The sequence below is a fragment of the Eptatretus burgeri genome, chromosome 11 (genome assembly GCF_056783735.1).
Source record: "Eptatretus burgeri isolate ZD-2024b chromosome 11, Ebu_testis_v1, whole genome shotgun sequence".
NCBI lineage: Eukaryota > Metazoa > Chordata > Myxini > Myxiniformes > Myxinidae > Eptatretus > Eptatretus burgeri.
In genome coordinates, this window is record NC_140971.1 from 27,765,369 (window position 1) to 27,783,795 (window position 18,427).

At 45.6% G+C, this 18,427-nt stretch overlaps 2 protein-coding genes across 6 annotated transcripts in view; one reads left to right on the plus strand and one right to left on the minus strand.

The window, feature by feature from the left end:
• Positions 1-18,427, plus strand: part of MED16 (mediator complex subunit 16) — a 37,568-nt gene that overhangs the window by 15,800 nt on the left and 3,341 nt on the right. For 2 of the 3 annotated variants that reach the window (XM_085845673.1, XM_085845674.1), the window contains exons 6-14: positions 4,670-4,766; positions 8,783-8,935; positions 9,175-9,422; positions 9,697-9,918; positions 10,074-10,311; positions 10,597-10,730; positions 11,840-12,032; positions 12,119-12,341; positions 12,986-13,066. In XM_085845673.1, coding sequence (XP_085701799.1) covers positions 4,670-4,766; positions 8,783-8,935; positions 9,175-9,422; positions 9,697-9,918; positions 10,074-10,311; positions 10,597-10,730; positions 11,840-12,032; positions 12,119-12,341; positions 12,986-13,066 — 1,589 coding nt within the window. The remainder of the gene's footprint in view (positions 1-4,669; positions 4,767-8,782; positions 8,936-9,174; positions 9,423-9,696; positions 9,919-10,073; positions 10,312-10,596; positions 10,731-11,839; positions 12,033-12,118; positions 12,342-12,985; positions 13,067-18,427) is intronic. The other variant, XM_085845675.1, reaches the window with a different exon arrangement.
• Positions 1-18,427, minus strand: part of LOC147016738 (uncharacterized) — a 29,824-nt gene that overhangs the window by 8,475 nt on the left and 2,922 nt on the right. Inside the window, exons 1-2 of one of the 3 annotated variants that reach the window (XR_015049160.1) lie at positions 12,098-12,311; positions 4,549-4,778 (exon numbers count right to left, since the gene is read on the minus strand). The exons of 1 other annotated variant lie outside the window; for it this stretch is intronic. Coding sequence is in view for 1 of the 2 variants with exons in the window: in XM_085845680.1 (XP_085701806.1) it covers positions 12,098-12,113 (16 nt within the window). In the remaining variant the exon portion in view is untranslated. Of the gene's footprint in view, positions 1-4,548; positions 4,779-12,097; positions 12,312-18,427 lie in introns of those variants that run through there. One more of the 3 variants, XM_085845680.1, reaches the window with a different exon arrangement.

Genomic DNA, 18,427 nt, shown 5'->3' on the forward strand with positions numbered 1-18,427 from the left:
GGAGGTCCTCAATGCCAGACAGGAAATCCGAGCCGTATCCCTGGACATATCACGTGCTTTTGACACAGTCTGGCACCCTGCCCTACTCACCAAACTCTCTTCCCATGGTATTCAAGGCCATCTCCACTCATGGCTCGCAGGCTTTCTCTCCTGTGGCAGTCAACGTGTGGCCCTAAATGGAGTTCTTTCATCCCCTCTTCCTGTGCAGGCTGGAGTTCCTCAAGGTAGCGTTCTGGGCCCTGTTCTTTTTCTGGTTTTCATCAATGATCTCTCGGACTCTCTGGAAAATCCTCTATTTCTCTTTGCCGACGACTCCACCCTCTGCCGTACCATCTGTCATCCCTCAGACCGGCAAGCAGCAGCTTCTTCGCTCACTGCAGATCTGGATAAAATCACAAACTGGTCCAACACGTGGAACATGTCTTTCAATCCAGACAAATCTCACACTCTCACTATGTCTCTTCGAAAGGACCGTTTACAAAACCCCCCATCCACTTTCTCAACAATCCTCTGGAAGAAGTCTTTTCTTTCAAGCTTCTAGGTCTCACTATCTGCCATGACCTTTCCTGGGAAAGTCACATTTCCAACCTCGCCTCAAAAGCCAGTCGCCGACTGGGAATCCTCCGTCGTGAAAAGTCCTTCCTCGGCCCTCTTGAGCTCCTGACCACTTACAAAGCTTTTGTCCGTAGCCTGATGGAGTACTGCTCTCCCCTCTGGGCTGGTGCTCCTGCCTCCCACCTTTCTCGGCTTCACGCTGTCGAAACCAGGGCATTTAAGATCATCGGCATCTCCTGCAATGAAGCTGAGTCTTTGGGCCTCTCACTCAATCACCGCAGGTTGGTCGGTGGTCTTTCTGTCTTCTACCGACTCCTCTCCAGCCTTGCCCCCCTGCTCTCTCTGCGATTTGTCCCCACCACATTTCCACAGGGCGCTCAAGGTCCGCCAACAACCCCTTCTGGTAAAACTACCAAAATCACGAATCACTGCTCATCTTCACTCTTTCATTCCTCTTTTTTCCCGCCTTTGGAATAAACTTCCTCACTCTATTCTTTCCCATTCTTCCCTCCAGGCTTTCAAAACAGCTGTTCACCACCACCTCTTATCTTCCCCCATCCAAATCCTCGATCTTTTCTACCCCCGATAATCCACCCAAGCCCACTTCCTTCATTTCTCCTGCTTTCCTTCCTGAAAGTCCCTGAAATGTCCATCTTCTCTTCACTATGCTCCCTGTCCCATCCCCATCCCTCTCCCTTCCACAGTTCACCTAATGTGTTTGTTCCCCACTGTTTTGTCCCTTCCACTCCCGCCCCTCTTGTCTCATGCCTCCTTGATGTGAGTTGTGTGTTAGCTCTCATACGAGCCTCGACCAAGGTATACAAAAAAAAAAAAAAAACTGCCCGGATCATCAGCTGGCACAAATTTTCGTTGAAGTTTTGATCCTTTCAGCCCAGAACCTATCCAAATGGCAGATCCACATCCCCGGTCACCGGTCCACATCGGTAGATTACTCAACATCAATGGACCTACAACCCAAAGTTGTGTCCAGACAGTCAATCAACACAGCAATGCAATATCCTTATTCAAACTTATTTAATTATCACTTTTATTTAAAATATTCCTCCATATGACTAACTTTAATCATACACCACTTTATATGATAATATATTCAGCGATAAACACTTTACCTTGTAGACATGTCCATTGCACAGCACCTCCATCTAACCATCGACTTAAACTGTCATTAACAACCAATTTTAACATGCTGCACTTCATATCCTAACAACCACCAACAAAATATTTTAATGCTTATTTATAATGTATTTCATAAATATTGTTATGGTTGTGGAAATTCACAGAACACCATTCAGGTTCCCCAGAGGTCAGTTATTTCGGTAAGTGTGTGTTCCAGGTTAGAATTCCCCACCGATGTATAAAGGGGATTATTCGTGTGCCGGGCTGTGCATCTTTGAGTTAGCCGTTATTCTGTTCTATCTTTTATTTCAAACAAACAGCATCTCTTCAACGACACTACTACAACCACGCCACCTCCACCCCCACAACAGCATCTCAGCAACCACGCCATCCCCACCACAGCGCCAACCATGACATCTTAACCACCACGCCATCTCCACAAACACCGCCATAGGAGCCACATTCTCCAGAAGGACGACCCTCCTCTACAAACAAAGATAACAACTAGACAACTCCCGCCCCGATATTCTGGATGGGTAAACAGAAGTGACGGTTGGGGCGGGTCCCTCAGAACGGGTAAACAAAAGTGACGGTTACAAAAAGTATGCTCCGAAGTAAAAGAACCCGATCACTCCTTGGATTTTCCCCTGCGCGCCGAGAAGGCGCGGGGGCGATAAAAAGGCGCGTTTCGACACTGAGAGTCTCTCTCCTTGGTCAGAGTTTGGTTGGTGAGTTGGTGAGAGTCGAGTTGGTGAGAGAGTTGGCGAGTTGGAGGCGTCGTTGGAGTTAGTGGGCGGTTGGCGAGTTGGTGAGTCTCTCTCCTTGGTCTCCTTGGTCGTTGGAGGCATTGTGGGAGTCGAGAGTTGAGTTGGGAGCTGATGGAGTCCAGTCGAGTGCGGGCAGAGACATCGAGGGTCGCCCAGCGAGTCACCAAGAGGGTGGCAGGTAGCCTGCTCGGTCTCTCGGAGCCCCTGCGGTCATCCCAGCTCCGAGCAATCATACAGGCTTACGAGCCCGGTGCTTTTCTTTCTTTCTTTCTTGGGGTTTTTGCATGAAAGTCTGTGGCGCCTTGTCTACTAAGTAGTGAACTGACTAAGTGTATGTAGATAATAAATAGACATCGGCTGTAGGTCTTTTTGCTCGTGTCTTGTCCCCAACTCCCATTCATTGCATACGTGTACAAATAAATATCCCCCCTTTGTTGAATATTCACCTGCTCGTTGCGTCCCTTCCTCCATTGAACTGCCGTAGTTGCGTTCGGAATATTAGCTGGTTTTTAACACCGATAAGATAATCTGGTCCGACGGGGCTTGGCGATATAAAACCGCTCGGCAATTGCCAATGGAACAAGCTGCTTAAAGCGGCTCGTTTTTGTGCAGGCTCCGTTGAGGTGTAAATCCCTGGCATTTCTGTCTGTGCGAATAATTAGGTACATCGACAATTCGGCGATCAACCCTGTAGCGCGTGGACAGAAGAGTTGGCTGATTTATGGTGTGGTTAACAACACCCGTAGCTGGGTTTTGGCGTTGATCCGAAAAGCTGCGACTGGATTGCTCTTCCAGTGGGCACGTGCGGCCGCAAATTAGCTAAAGGCAGTCGCCCGCACGCCGGGCGGGTGAAAATCCACAATATTATTTATTTATTTTATATTTTATTTTGTATTATTATTATTATTATTATTATTATTGCGAGTGCATGGCCGTACGTGTATGGCTGTACGTGCAAAAAACCCCCCCAAAAAACAAACCGCGTGCTAGAAACAACAACCACACAGGCCGTTCCTTCGCTCTCGCATGCCTGTACGTGCGTGGTCGTACGTGCGTGGCCGTACGTGCAAAAAAAACAACTTTCAAACCGTGTGCCAGAAACAACAACCACACAGGCCGTTCCTTCGCTCTCACATGCCCGTACGTGCGTGGCCGTACACGCAAAAAAAACTTTCAAACAACCACACAGGCCGTTCCTTCGCTCTCGTAAACGACGACTCGATTGGGGCATTGTGTTTATCTATAAATGCGCATAAGAAATCGAAAAATTATTAGAATGCAGTGAGTCATCACTATCCGGAAGTCCGTACGTTGTAACCCGTAATGGGGAACGCAGCTGAGGATCTCTTCCCCAGCGGCCATGCCTACGCAGCAACGTGTCCTGTCATTGGTAATTAAATGGCTCCCTTTCACCATCGGTCACGCCTACGCAGCAACGTGTTCTGTCATTGGTTTAGTAAATAAATGGCCATAACTTGGGAACCACTTGTCCGATTAATATCAAACCTTGAAAAGGAACATACTCAGGTACCCAGCAATATACCTGGCAAGTTTCAATTAGATTGGACCAGTGGTTGTCGAGAAACAGCGGTTACACACACACACACACACACACACACACACACACACACACACACACACACACACACACACACACACACACACACACACACACACACACACACACACACACACACACACACACACACACACACACACACTGTTGGAAGTATAGATAGATTATTATTATTTTTATTAATCTAAATACCTCCTTATATAATGCCATCTATATGCTTGAACACTAGAACACAAATCAACTTTTTGGCACTTTCAAACTCATTCCACTTAGCAGTCCATGGACAAAATATTACGGCATTTTACATCATCTCGACTAATCAAATTTGCCGCTTGTGGATGCCTCCCTTATCCTTGTTTCTCAAGACAGCGTTGCGGTAAGGTGTTCTATGAACTCTCCAGTGTTTTATGTTATGGGAGCTGGGAAAACTTTTCTTCAATCGACCAGCCATATTTTTGCCCCTCACATTTCTTGTTTGCATGTTGAATATTTTATTCCTTTAAACGGGATATAATGATGGTATTGATAAGGTACAAGTGAAAATATGTGCTGATACAGTTTTTCTTCCACTTCTTAATCGGTAACTGCATACTCGCACCATGAAATGCCCAAAACCCACTCTCTGCCTTGGCAGGTACTGATATGTGTCTTGGGATCGACAGGCAGTATGGTAGAAAGCTGGACTCTGCGGAAAGAATTCCTTGCACCCTCGAAGCTCTTTCCTGGTGTTGGTAATGTTGCATCTTAGTGGGAAATGGGATTTTCAGAACAAGACAGTAATACCACCGTTAATGAAGTAGATGCGTTCCTGGCATCCACTCCATTGCCAGAGGTAGATATAATATGGAGTGAATGGAGATAGGTTACAGTACTTTGTTATGCTCTACATACTGTACATGATGTTGTTGAAGAATTCTCTGTCATTATATTAGTACAATTAGAATATTTATTATTAAACAGACAAAACACTTTTTATTATGCATGCATAGGAGATTCTGAACAGACACTCATTCCGGATCTCTCAAATACAAATGGAGAATCTTAGTCTTTATATAGTTTTCAGTCAGACATAGTGTTTTTTAATCATCTCTGGCACTGGTGCCAGTTTGTCTGGTCTTGACAAACTCCACATGAAGCTTATCTTCAATCTTCTCAGACAGCTCCTGCTTGAATAGTTGTAACACATATTTCAAATCCAGACATGTTAATCCTTTCCTAACACAGAAAACGCGCATAATGCTAGAATGACGTCAAATGCCAACTCTAATGGCCATTAAAAACAAGTTTCCATGATTTATCGGTTAAAGGTCAGTCTGCTTCTCCTGAAACTGGGAAGATATATTATCTTGAAGCGACTAGAGATTAGTGAATACATCTGGACACCTTCTTAAATCCACATTCCAACTTGTGTGCGTCTTTTATAAAAAAAATTCCTTCAGATAGCTTCAAAATGATAGGCAATTCTTCTTGTATTCAATTTACTGGAAAGTTCAACCTGATACAAGCTTTAATAGTCAAGTGATCTTTCCATACAAAGGAGAAATATAATTATGTCAATTCCAAATGGATACATACTTAAAAGAATCATATCATATTTGAGTACATTTTATTTCAGGTTTAACATTTTCATTTTAATACCAAGTTTTAACTATCATCAATTTATTTATTTCATCACCTTCAAACCCATTATGATAGAAATGTATCTACAATGTATACGACTAATAAATACAGTACAGTGATAATAATATACTAGAAGGGCACTCGGTAGAGCACATACCTCCACCACATAATGCCTGATCCACAAGAATATATCGGTCCCAATAAATTTTTGAAATTTGCTCGACAGCACTATATCGTTTTGGCCCTATCTTTCAATGGTGAAGAATCACTTTGAAAATTAAATAAACCTCGCATCCAGATCCGGATTCGGATCTTCACGAAAATCGAATCGATTTGTTCTTGCCACACATTCAACCTGTCCACCAAGTTTTGTCCGAATCCGTCCACAACTTTTTGAGATATCGTGCTATATCGGTTTCACACCATCTCTCAATAGTAAAGACCCTTCTAGTTTTCTTTGCAATCATTAAGGCTGTATTTGTTTCTTTTTCGTTTTCCTGTGTAGTATCTATCATTTGCACCTGTTTTTGGTAGTTTGTTGCCAAATGGATTAAGGATCCCTTTTCTGGTTTGTTGTTTTCTTGCTTGTGTACAAATCTCATCCGATAGTATGTTGAGCTTGTCACATACTCTGCGAGAGCTCCATACATTGTTTTGTGCACTTGGTTAAGTTCCATCAAACCACCTCCTCCTCCTCGTCTCAGTAAGTACAACCTTCGTATGCATTGTTTTATGGAGAATATCTTGTGAACAGTTTGAAGTTTCCTTGTTTTGGTGTCGAGATTGTGGTTAACGCCATTTTTCCCTGCTAGAATGGGGGTTAGCCTTCACCGGTTTATAATTGCACAGCTAAATTGGAATAGTAGCACTGCAAGTTGGTTTATAGCTTTGTTTTTTGGAGAGAGGGATGACTTCAGAATTGGTCTTTTTTTGCATAGGTACTTTTTGCTGATTATGTTACGCAATTTTTTTTGCGTTGTTCCTAGGAGCCTTCTTCTCTTCTGATGTATTTGTGGAATGCTTCATTTCTAGTTCCTGTATTGTACTTTGATCGATTGAGATGTTGTATGTTCTTTTTGTTTTTCCCCGTAGAAATGTGCATTTGACACATTTGTCAAGACCAAGCTCAATTTGAATGTCCTCTGAGTACTTACTGCTTTACTCATCTCAGTTGATCTGCCAATTTCTTATCATTCAGTTCATATCAAAACGTTTTAGATCATTCATGTACAGTAGATGTGTCACCTTTCTTGTTTCTTTGGTAATTTTTATGTTGCATGTCAGATTGTATCCATGTCCTTGTTCATTGATTAGGTTACCCAGTGGGTCCGGAGTTAGACAAAACAGGAGGGGGGGGGGAAAGGCTGTCACCTTGTAAGATACCACGTCGTATCTTTACTCCTGGGATTTCAATCTTTCCTTTCACATAAGATAGTATCAGCGTTGAGTTTCAGAGCATCATCGCTTTCTCAATCACTGTGACTATCTGGGGGTCAATTTTGTGGACTTGCATGCATTTTATAATCCATGAATGTGGGACACTATCAAAGGCCTTTTTGTAATCTATCGAGGCTATTGATAAGTTGGTTTGTTGGAGCTTGCAGTTTTCAAGTATGGTTTTGTTTAACAATAAGTGGTCTATTGTTCCATGGCATTCTTTTTTACAATCTTTCTGATCTGCCTCAAAAGCTCCATGTTGAGTGAGATTGTCGTAAACTGCATCGGTGATTCAACCTGTTAAAATTGTATGTTATTGGTCGATATTTGTGGGGTAGATGGGTTTCTTCAGATTTCGGGATTAAAAGAGCGTTGCCTTCTGTGAACCATTTATCCATTGGCTGTTCCCCTTGGATGAGTTCGTTAAATGCTCGAGCATAGTGAGGGTGGAGAGCATGTAGTTGCTTTAGGCAGCAGTTTGGAATCCCGTCTGGGCCTGGGCATTTGAAGTTCAGCGGTTTTGCAGGATGTTTTCTAATTTTTTATTTGTCAATTGTCATTGGGTGCATTTCCTGTAGATGTTGCTTTTTCTTTTCCAAGTGTCATATCCAATCTGCTTCCTTGTTGTGTTCTTTTTCACCTTCAAATATACCTTTCCAAAATTTTTTTCATGGTCATCTTTTCTTTTCTTTTTTTTAGGGGGAGTTGCCACATTTTGTTTGTTTCCTGAGCTATTAGAACTTTTTCTCGTTGTTTTCAAACTGTTTATTTTGATTTCGTGTGTTGTTGACCTCATCATATATTTTTTTCCCCTGCTATCTTTTGTATTTGGAGTTTATTATGGGCAGCGAATGGTTCTAGTCCATTGTTTTCTATGCTGTATTTCTTTTTTATTTGTCTGATTCTTTTCTTGAGCGTTGGACTTCTGCTTCTCCTCTGGAATTGTTCTATTTGTCCCATTTCCACCTTAAGTCGGTTTCTCTTGCTTTTCAAGTCTCTGTTTACATGATGGTGTTTTGCTTTCCATTATGCTGCTCCTTATGCATGTTAACTTTTAAGTTGAAGCACTTGTGGTTTGAACTGAAGCTTTTTCACTGTCTGCTTGGTTTAAGATGGTTTTTAATGTGCACCGAGCTAAACCCAAGGAGCATGCCACATCACACTTCTTCTCACCTGCCTCAACCTTCCGCATCGTTTGCATTTTCACATCCATTGAGATGAATTGTCACTTCTTTTTAAGAACACTCTGATCACTACCCCCCAAACGCCATTTGGCTGCCATTGGTTGGGGGGAGGGGACTGGTAATTTACTTTGTCAGTAAGAAAAATGTGGATGAGATACCCGAACCCAAGCCATAACAAATATGGCGATCGGGAGGAAGAAATGATTCGTGCTGATTGGCTGAAAGTGCAAACAAGAGGCTGTGGCAATGCGTTTTCAGGGTTTTCACTCTTTAAAAAAAAAATTTTAAAGCCAAACTAAGGGGGTAGGACAGACTTCATTATAAAGGAGCTTCGTTGCCTGATGATACGTTAATGGAGATATGCCTGCACTGTACTTGAAGAGTAATGGAGGTGACAATCGTAGCAATCTTTCAATCTTAAACAAAGGCAAGTGGGTTAATGAGTGAGAGTTGAAGAAAGTTTAATTTTGATTTTGCCTCATTTTATGTTGCATTGTGTGGTCCAGGGGATAAATCGCCTCCACTGCTACGTTGGAACCTGTTGGCAATCTCAGCAGAGATGGACAGGGTTACTGCACTTGCTCCACCTGGCATTCCACTCTCAGTGACTGGTTCTGACCTCAAAGCAGCGACCGACTCTCGTTTCTTCCCTGGCCTGGGTTTGAGTTCCACACTTGTGCCATAATTTCATCATCCTGCCCTGCCATCATCTCGTCCTTGCCCGACCCTTATTTGTAACTGACCCTGCCTTATGTCTTCCTTTCCCCATGCTTATCTTTCCTCTGCTCTCTACCATTTCACTTTTATAAATGACGAGATTGGTAGGATTGGTAATGTGCTTGGTGAGATACTAATACTATTTCCTTAAATAGATAGATTATTTGTTCCTCTCTCTTAGGTATCGCAGTGGCACTGGCTGATGGCTCTGTGCAGATTCTCCACCGGTTTAGCTTGCAGCGCCTGGCTACTCTATCACTTTCTCTTTCCTTAACTGCTCCCTCTTCTACGTCTATGGCCACTCGCTCTCTTGACGAACCATCTCTCAAGCGGCCAAGAACTGCCGGCTGTCCACCCACCGCCCATCTACTTGCAGCTGAATTTTCACCAGCCTGCACTGCCCTTCTTGGGCTGGATTCAAATGGAAAGGTAGTTTGTTTGTAGTTGATACTTAATCGAACAGGAGAACCTCAAAGTGAGGTTGTTAGGGTTGAGCACATGATGAAGTCATATAAGGAGGGAAAGGATGCTTTGTGAGTCTTGGGGAGAAAAGCTATGGCAACATTGAGGAATGGTGCACAGGGAATCGGAAAGGCAGGGAAATGGGTAATGCTGTACTGATGACATTTGATTAAGTCTTGTGTTTTGGACAATAGCCATTGATTTGCAAGTTACAAAGTCACTCACTACCTCACTTGAACAGGTGATCATGGTACGAGTGCCACCATCATTAGGTCTTGCTGATGGCCCACCAACTCTCCGCCACCTCCTCCTGCTGCTGGAGTTCTGCCTCGTCACTGGTCATGACCCATGGGACATAATCATTCATGCAGGACTGGGTAGCACCAGTGGCCCAGGGGCGGCTGCGGCATTGGCTGACCGACTTGCAGAAGAGTACTCGCGTCAAGTGCCACCGTTGCAGCAGGTACGAGGACCAAACCTGGAGTGAAGGAGTGGGGCTTGAGTGCACCTCTTAACTATCTGCACTTTTTGATATCATTGCCTGCCTTTGACTGATTGCCTCTGTTCTTCCATCATGCTCACTTTTCCACTTCCTGTTTACCATTGTCTTCTGCATAGGCTTTGCACAGCCGTGTGCTCTCCCTGCGTGCTTGGTTGTATCGTATATGTCCTGGCACAGCACACCGCTCAGCTGATCTTATGGCCAGACTTCTACTACAGGCTGTTTCTGCAGCTCTCAAGGGCCTTTTGCGGCCAGCAGCTGGTCCATCCGGTACTCAACATGGCTCTCAGCATGCACCTGAACGTAGCCCAGGGGAACGGCTTGCTGAGACTTGTGCCAAAAATGGAGACTGTGGTAGGAAAGAACATCTTTTATGTTCATCACAAATTATCTGATATTCACTTCTACCTTTAAGTTTCTCCAACAATGTTCGACTTTACTTTCTCTGATCTGCTCCTGCCCCCATGTAATGCTATGCTTCTGTCTTGCCCTTGCTTTCAAACCCGATCTGCCTCACACCTTCTCTCCTCTCACCCCATTGTTGTGCACCCATCCTTCATCTACTCATGTTCCCACTCATCTTGTCTTAATTCTGCCCACCATGTCTATGATAAGCTTGTGGATCTCTTTCTGCTGCAGACATAGACAAGGTGATGCTGAACCTGCGTACAGAAGAGTTTGTTTTGGACACACCGTTGCTTCAAGCTCTTCAGCAACTCATCCAGTGGGTTGCCGACTTCTCATTGCACCTGCTGGCGGGTCTTCCCCATCAGGTACTCCTCCGATTGTTGTCACAGCAGACAGTTTTATGTGTAAGAGGCCATCGTATGTGTTTATTTATTTATTATTATCATTTTTTTTGTATACCAAGTCGAGGCTCGTGCAAGAATTAATACACAGAAACATATTACAAGGTAGGAGACAAGAGGGGTGGGAGAGGGAAGCACAAAATAGTGGGGAACAGAGACAATAGTAGATCTGTGGAAGGGAGTGGGATGGGGTGGGGTACATGGGGTAAACAAGATGGTACTACATGGACTTTCAGGAAGGAAAATGGTCAATTTGAAGAAAGTGGGTTTGGGGTGGATTAACGGGGGTCGTAAAGATGAAGATTTTGGATGGGGGAAAGATACGAGATGGTGGTGATCAGCATTTTTCAAGACCTGGATAGAGGAGTGGGATTGAAGAGTGTGGGAGTTTGTTCCAGAGGTGGGAAAAAAAAGAGGAATGAAAGTGAAGGTGAGCAGTGATTCTTGATTTTGGCAGTTTCACCAGAAGAGGGTTTTTGGTGGATCTTGAGTACCTTGCGGAAATATAGGAGGGACAAGACTGGAGAGGAGACCTTGGAAGACACAAAGACCACTTACTTGCCTCTGGTGAGAGAGAGAGAGAGAGAGTGAGATACCCAAAGACTCAGCTTCATACCAATGATCCTAAAAGCCTTGATTTCCACAGCGTGAAGTCAAGCTAGGTGTGAAGCAGGAGCACCACCCCAGAGGGGAGAGAAGTACTCCATCAGGCTGTGGATGAACGCTTTGCAAGTGGTTAGAATCTCAGGCGTGCCAATGAAGGACTTTGCATGACATGGGATGCCCAGTCGGCGACTGGCTTTGGAGGCCGGCTTGGGGATGTAGCTGTCCCAGGAAAGATCGTGGCAGATAGTGAGGCCCAAAATCTTTCATTAAAGGACTTCTTCAAGGGGATTGTTGAGAAAGTATATGGGGGTGGGGGGTTAATTACTAGAGCTATATAACAGTACTGACTTAGTACAATGCCTGTCGGGAGCATTAATTTAGATACTTCCTACCTCTTCCAACATATTTTCTGTTTTCTTCTGCACTCCCTTGGATTTGACTTCATGGTGTTCATTTCAATGATGCAGGCCAGCAGTGTACGTGGAACAACTGGACTGGCACGAGATCCAGTTGCGTTAGGTTGGCTCCGTGAGCTGCTGGTGGTCATCAGGATCTGGGGCTTAATCAAGTCAGCTTGCCTGCCTGTCCTTCATGCCACATCCGATTCCCAGGACTCCCTCAGCCTCGCCTTTCGCCTGCTCACTCGACTATGGCTTTGCTGTAAGCTCAGGGACATTTTCAAATTATCTCCAGCCTTTGTTTTTTTCACAATCCTTCATCCTCACCTTTGTCGTTCTTCATTCCAGGCAGAGAAGATAATCCTTCAGTACCCTCAGAGCCTGATGACACCTTGCTGGACGAGTGCTGTCTGCTTCCCAGCCAATTGCTCCTCCCCCCGCTCGACTGGCCTCCAACGACCCTGCTCGGCACTTCAACCCGGGCTCCAACCAAGCCAGCTCCTCGCTACACTTTTGGCCGTGGCCCACCGCTGATGTCCACAGGCTCTGGGATAGAAAGCACCAGGCTGGGGTGAGAATTCGTTGACAAACATAATTCTTTTGTTGTGTTATTGATATAATTTATATTAATAAGGGTCCTCTGCATGTCGTTGTTTTTTAAAATATTTTTGTTATGATTTCTTTTGCACCAGTCAGTTGCTTTTGCCCTTAAATAGCATTGAATGAAAACGCCTTATTGATATCCTTTAGACCTTGTGAATGTGTGATAAGAAGTGGCTAAATTGCTCGGCCATCCCCCGGCTGCAAACCCTACGTTGCATTACTGTGCAATGAAGATTAATCTCAGAACAAAGCAAATGTTTTGCAATATTTTTCCACAATCTGTGCCTGCTTTGTGGTTTCATTGCTTTGATTAATCAAAATGTTCTTATTGAAGATTTACAGTGCATTTAATACATGTTTTTTTAATCACAGTGACTGAAGATCTGCAGATTTTTGAAGATCTGCAGTGCTTTTTAAAAGTAAATTTTTTTCCAAAATAGTTTGAACGACAAAGATCATGTAATTTGTTTGAATAGCAACATTTGCTGTAATATTCAGTTCTTGAAATTCACCAAATTGTTGGTGTCTTTTTGATTCCTTTAGGACATTCCATAATTGCTGGTGATGGACAGCTTGAACCCCATATCTTAATTCTCTTTATGCACCTTACAGACCTCCAGGACAGAAGATAGACCATTTACGTTGTATATACCTGGGTGTGCATCCCATTGAACAGACAAAAACCTGCATCAGGTAATACTTGATGCCTGATCCATCACCACCAGATGCTATATTTCCTGCACATGTGGACTACTGCCATACTAATGACAGTTGGGGCTGTTTGGATGTTGCATCTTCCATTCTGGGGGCTTTTTTTTTGATCTTGCATGGTCGGTTGTGGACTTGTATTTTAATGGTGGCATGTGTCTTACCTTGACGCTATCAGGCCTAGGTTTGAATCTCGCGCCAGCTATTAACTCTCATTCCATAGGTGGACGTTAAAATAGGCATACTGTGTGCCGGCATTAGTTGGTGGATGTTGGAGATCCCACGGTGTCCTTCGCGAAGAGTTAGGCGAGCTATTGCCGGTACCATGGCAAAATAATTCCACAATTCCAGCTTAATCTCACGTTCACCCTGTCCCAAGGGAACGAAGTGCAAAGGGATCAACCCCCAGGGGTCGCTACGCCTCTTAGCTGGGCATGCGGATTAGTAGTAGCAGTAGTGGTTTGTGCACATGCACAATTATTTATTTACTAGAAATACAACCCATCACTTTGCTGGGGGAGGGGAGATAGAGAGAGGGAGAGAGAGAGGGAGAGAGAGAGGGCAAGGAAGGGAGGAGGGAGGGGAGAGAGTGAGAGAGAGAGAGAGAGAAAGGGAGGAGGGGAGAGAGAGAGGAAGCAAGGAAGGGGAGGGGGAGATGGGGAGAGCGACGCCCTCAACAAACATTGCTATAGATTGCGGGAAGGAGGAGGTGAGAGACAGATAGACAGAAATTGGGGGAGTGGGAGGAGGAGAAATAGATAGGTGAGGGGTGGAGTTGGCATTAGGAAAGAGAATGATATGTTATGCTTAATGAGTGAGCACAAAAAAAAAACAATTCATGTTAGAACAGCTGTACACACAACGACACAACATAGTTTGTAAAGTAATCTGCTGGCACATTTGCAAAAACTTTGATATCCCAGTTTCAAAAAATTTGTGCGAACATTAACCAAAAGTAATTACTGAAAACATGGAAGTCCCGCTCACGTACGACCTAATGATCCCATCGAAAACAAAGCATTGAAATCGGATATCATACTTCGGTACAAAAAAGAGAAGAAGGCATTGCTAATTGACGTTTTAATACCAGTGATTTTGGACTAAAGGATGCAGAAATAAAGAAAATTACCAAATACGAAGACCTCAAGAATGAAGTAAAATATCCTGGAAGCTGAAGAATGCCAACGTTGTACCAGTGATAGTTTGAGCGAAGAGAATGACAAAAAAACCTCAGAGATATTAAAAACCATCCCTGGGAATATTGCTCCAAACAAAGTACAGTTGGAAGCTGTCTGAGGCTCAGCGACGATCCTGAAGAGAGCCCTCGACACAAAACTTTGAGAACAGAAAAAGCTTCACAGCTTGGTCCATGAATCGTGACCCCTTACCAAAATGAAAGTGGATACTTTGAGCCCACCCTGGGAGGACTTCCACATTCTGCAACACACACACACACACACACACACACACACACACACACACACACACACACACACACACACACACACACACACACACACACACACACACACACACACACACACACACACACACACACACACACACACACACACACACGAAGTTGGATACTTTGAGACCTGTAGCAGGACCATTTAAAATCCACTATCGACCAAGCAAAGGTCTGCCTGCATGGAGGAGGAGGAGGGAGGAAGAGGAGGAAGGGAGGAAGAGTGAGTGAGGAAGGGAGGGAGAGGAGTGAGGGGAGGAGGGGGAGGAGGAACGAGGGAGGGGGAGGAGGAGGGAGGGAGGGGAGGAGGAGGGAGGGAGGGGAGGAGGAGTGAGGGGTTAGGGATTTCGGCAGATGTGATGCCCAGTTTAACGTCCATCCAAGAGACGCACACACGTTAATGAACCATCCTGCCTGTGAAACACCAGGGTAACAGTTTTTCGCTGGGTCGGGATTCAAACCCAGAGCGAGCATGCCTACCTCTCAGCATTCCTGCCATGATGCGGCGATTAATTACTTCATAACAGTTGAAAACATTATTTTATCATTGTAATCGTATTGTTGTGGTTCTCGGAACCGTATGCCTACGACAGATAGTTGGCCCGAGTCAATTATTCCATTAATATACGTGTTGTTAGGTCCCTACCTTTTGTCTAGTGGGAAGACAAGGGAGTGTGTTGCGATGGGCTATTAGTTAGGTTATTAAATCATTTTTCCATTTTATTTTATTCCCTCCTTTTATTTTCTGAGGTAAATTTGCCTCGCTTCCATCCCTCGTCTCGCTTACCACAGCGTGACAATCCACGGTGCCTTTACTCGCTTGCTACCCTCGTCTCGCTTACCATAGCGTGACAATCCACGATGCATTGCCTCGCTTGCTACCCTCGTCTCGCTTACCACAGCGTGACAATCCACGGTGCCTTTACTCGCTTGCTACCCTCGTCTCGCTTACCATAGCGTGACAATCCACGATGCATTGCCTCGCTTGCTACCCTCGTCTCGCTTACCACAGCGTGACAATCCACGGTGCCTTTACTCGCTTGCTACCCTCATCTCGCTTACCACAGCGTGACAATCCACGATGCATTGCCTCGCTTGCTACCCTCATCGCGCTTACCACAGCGTGACAATCCACGATGCATTGCCTCGCTTGCTACCCTCGTCGCGCTTACCACAGCGTACCACCGTCTACCCGGAGTCTTGTTTTCTGAGGCAAAATCCCGACGCACACGTTCGGCTGGACAAACGCTTTAAGCTGCACCACCATCCATCTGCCCAAGGTCAGACATGCGCGACGTGTCACATACGTTTTGCACACAGGTGGGTGGGCTATACCGGTGTCTGGCCGAAACCCATCCCAGGAAGGCGGACCACGTGAAGGGTCGGAGCCAGTCAGAATTCCCGGCTCGGACGATGACGTCGGTTTCGGCATGGCTCCTCCCTGAGCTTCGAGCTCTATAAAGACGGAGGGTCCTCCGTGAATTGAGGAGAATGGATGAGAATTGAGGAGGAATTGAGGGAATTGAAGGAGGAGTGAAGTGTGTGTTCCTGCTACTTGTCTTCGACCAAGCATCCTGCTTATTGCTCCACCCTTGCCCTCTGGACTCTGCCCTTCTCCACTCAAGCTCCTCCTACAGACACGATCTCGACATGTGCGGCTGTGGCCCGAACTACGCAACCATTGTCGGGTACCGCACCACGGAGCATCCCTACCCCCGAAACGCTCAGGTACCAAAAAAATATAACCTCAATCCCCTCTCTCCCTGACTGCAAGAGTCCTTTTCGTTGGGGTTTCTTTCTCTGTGTGTGTCTGAGTGTGCTGGCACCTGTCTAATAAGTAAGCCTGTAGAAGATCTTTTATTGTTGTTGCTGTGTAAAATCTCGCGTCAAGTCTGCACTGTGTCTGCTTTGTAAATTGCTTGTATAATTGCCGCACTCCACATCTCTTTCATCTTTCCCTGCGTTACATACCCAATAAACCTTTGTTGTGCCACATGCTTTTCCTCGCTTGCTGTAAATAAATAATTGTTGTAGAAATGTTCCCAGCTCGCCTTTGTCTTTTCCCTCATTGGTCCAGCATGGTTGGGGTCCAGGTTTAGCCGGGTCTTTATTCCCTACGGTCCGTTCCCTCTTGCCAATACGTCCTTGGCAGTGTCGCTCGGCTGAATCCGATCCGGAAACGTGATCCAATCTGGTAGAGTGATCCGGTTCAGACAAGGCGTACCGAGGGCGTGGTTCCCCGGTGGTTAAACCACGTGGTTAATTAGGTAACCGAATTCCATAGGCAGGAGGACCCTAGGTCACGCGATCGAGTTATTGGCGTCCACGGTCGGTTAAGTGACCCGCCACGTCACGGAATTATCCATGAGCGACGGCCTACAATTCTGGGGAATCTGGTGGGAATCGACATAGCTTCCCCCCACCTCGTGGTCTTCTCACCCGACCCTGCGTTAAACGATTGCTTCACTTTGTTTGTGCGTCTCTGTGTGTGTACAGACATCAATCTATGATCAAGAAACTATATTAATTTCATTTTAATGTTATATATTTGAACATTGTCGAATGCAAATCGGAACAAGAACCTACAGTTTATCAGTTCTTTGGTTCTGAAATTGGCAAATCATATGGAATCTCATCCCGATTACGCATGCGCAGAGAGCAGTAAAGCAATTGTTTTAGTCTGTCTGCCTGTCTGTCAAACAAAATTGAAAAGCATTAGAAACAGGAAACTTACTGTTTTTAGGGATGTCATAAAGGACACAAACAGCAGGCACGAAGAATTAATTTTACATACTGAATAAGGTGGTGTAAAAGATGGTGCATCAATGGTCGTGAGCTGCATATATTGTTGCGAATTCGCGCCCGCCGGCGTGCGAGCGGCCACGTAACTCGAATCGCGGCACGTCGCCCACCGGACGGACAATTCCGTCGTGACCCTCTCGGACTAACGCCGGGAACTAGTCACGGGTGGGCCTTTCGGCTTCACCACGATCGTGCCAACCGGCCCCCCGCGTGGGATAGGGTTGTTCGCCAAATTCGACCAACCTAAGTACCCACACGGAGGGTAGACCGGGCGATCGCACCTCGCCGCAGGTCGACTTCGGACATGGGCCACTTTAAGCGACCCGTTCCGTACTATCGGGATAACCGAGCGGTGTTATATCGTCGACCTCGACGGTTCCGATTAATTATCGGGCGTATTTAGCCCACTACCAACCCTTTACGTGAAGTAAGATGGAGATTCAATTAAAGAAAAGACGAAGCGAAACGGAAAAAAACATTTCAACATGAGGCACATTTATTCCGCGGCAAACGGAAAGCACACATATACAATTACAACAATTATGCACCAAAAGCAAATGTAACAAAAGGAACACAACAATGCAGATCTACTACCGACTACGCGAGCACACGGCAACACTTACACAGTTTTACTTTACAGATGGCGCCGACAACACATATACTCAAAAGCAAAAGAAAAAGGGCCACCCTCAACGACAAGGGGTAGACGGGCCTGGGGCCGAGACCGCGTGGAGCCTACCCGTCTTGTGATGAGCCGCAAAATGGCGGCGGTGCCCTGACTCCGCGCTCCTCCGCGGGTTTCGTTGGCACTGCTTGGGATGGGGTGGAACGGGGCCCCCTTTTCGCACTATTTCAGCGCGGGGGGAAACAGGGGGGGGGTTGTTAATGCTCTGGGGAAAGAGGATAGCTGGCTTGCTTGGGTCCCGCGACGAGCGACTCCACTGCGCCCTCGACCGCGTTCCCGGCTTCCCCTCTCTGCAGCTCCCCGACAGACTCCGAACCCCGACAGACCGACTCTCCTCCAGACCCGTCTTGACTGCTGCTGCCACACTTCGCCGCCGCCACACCTCTCCAAC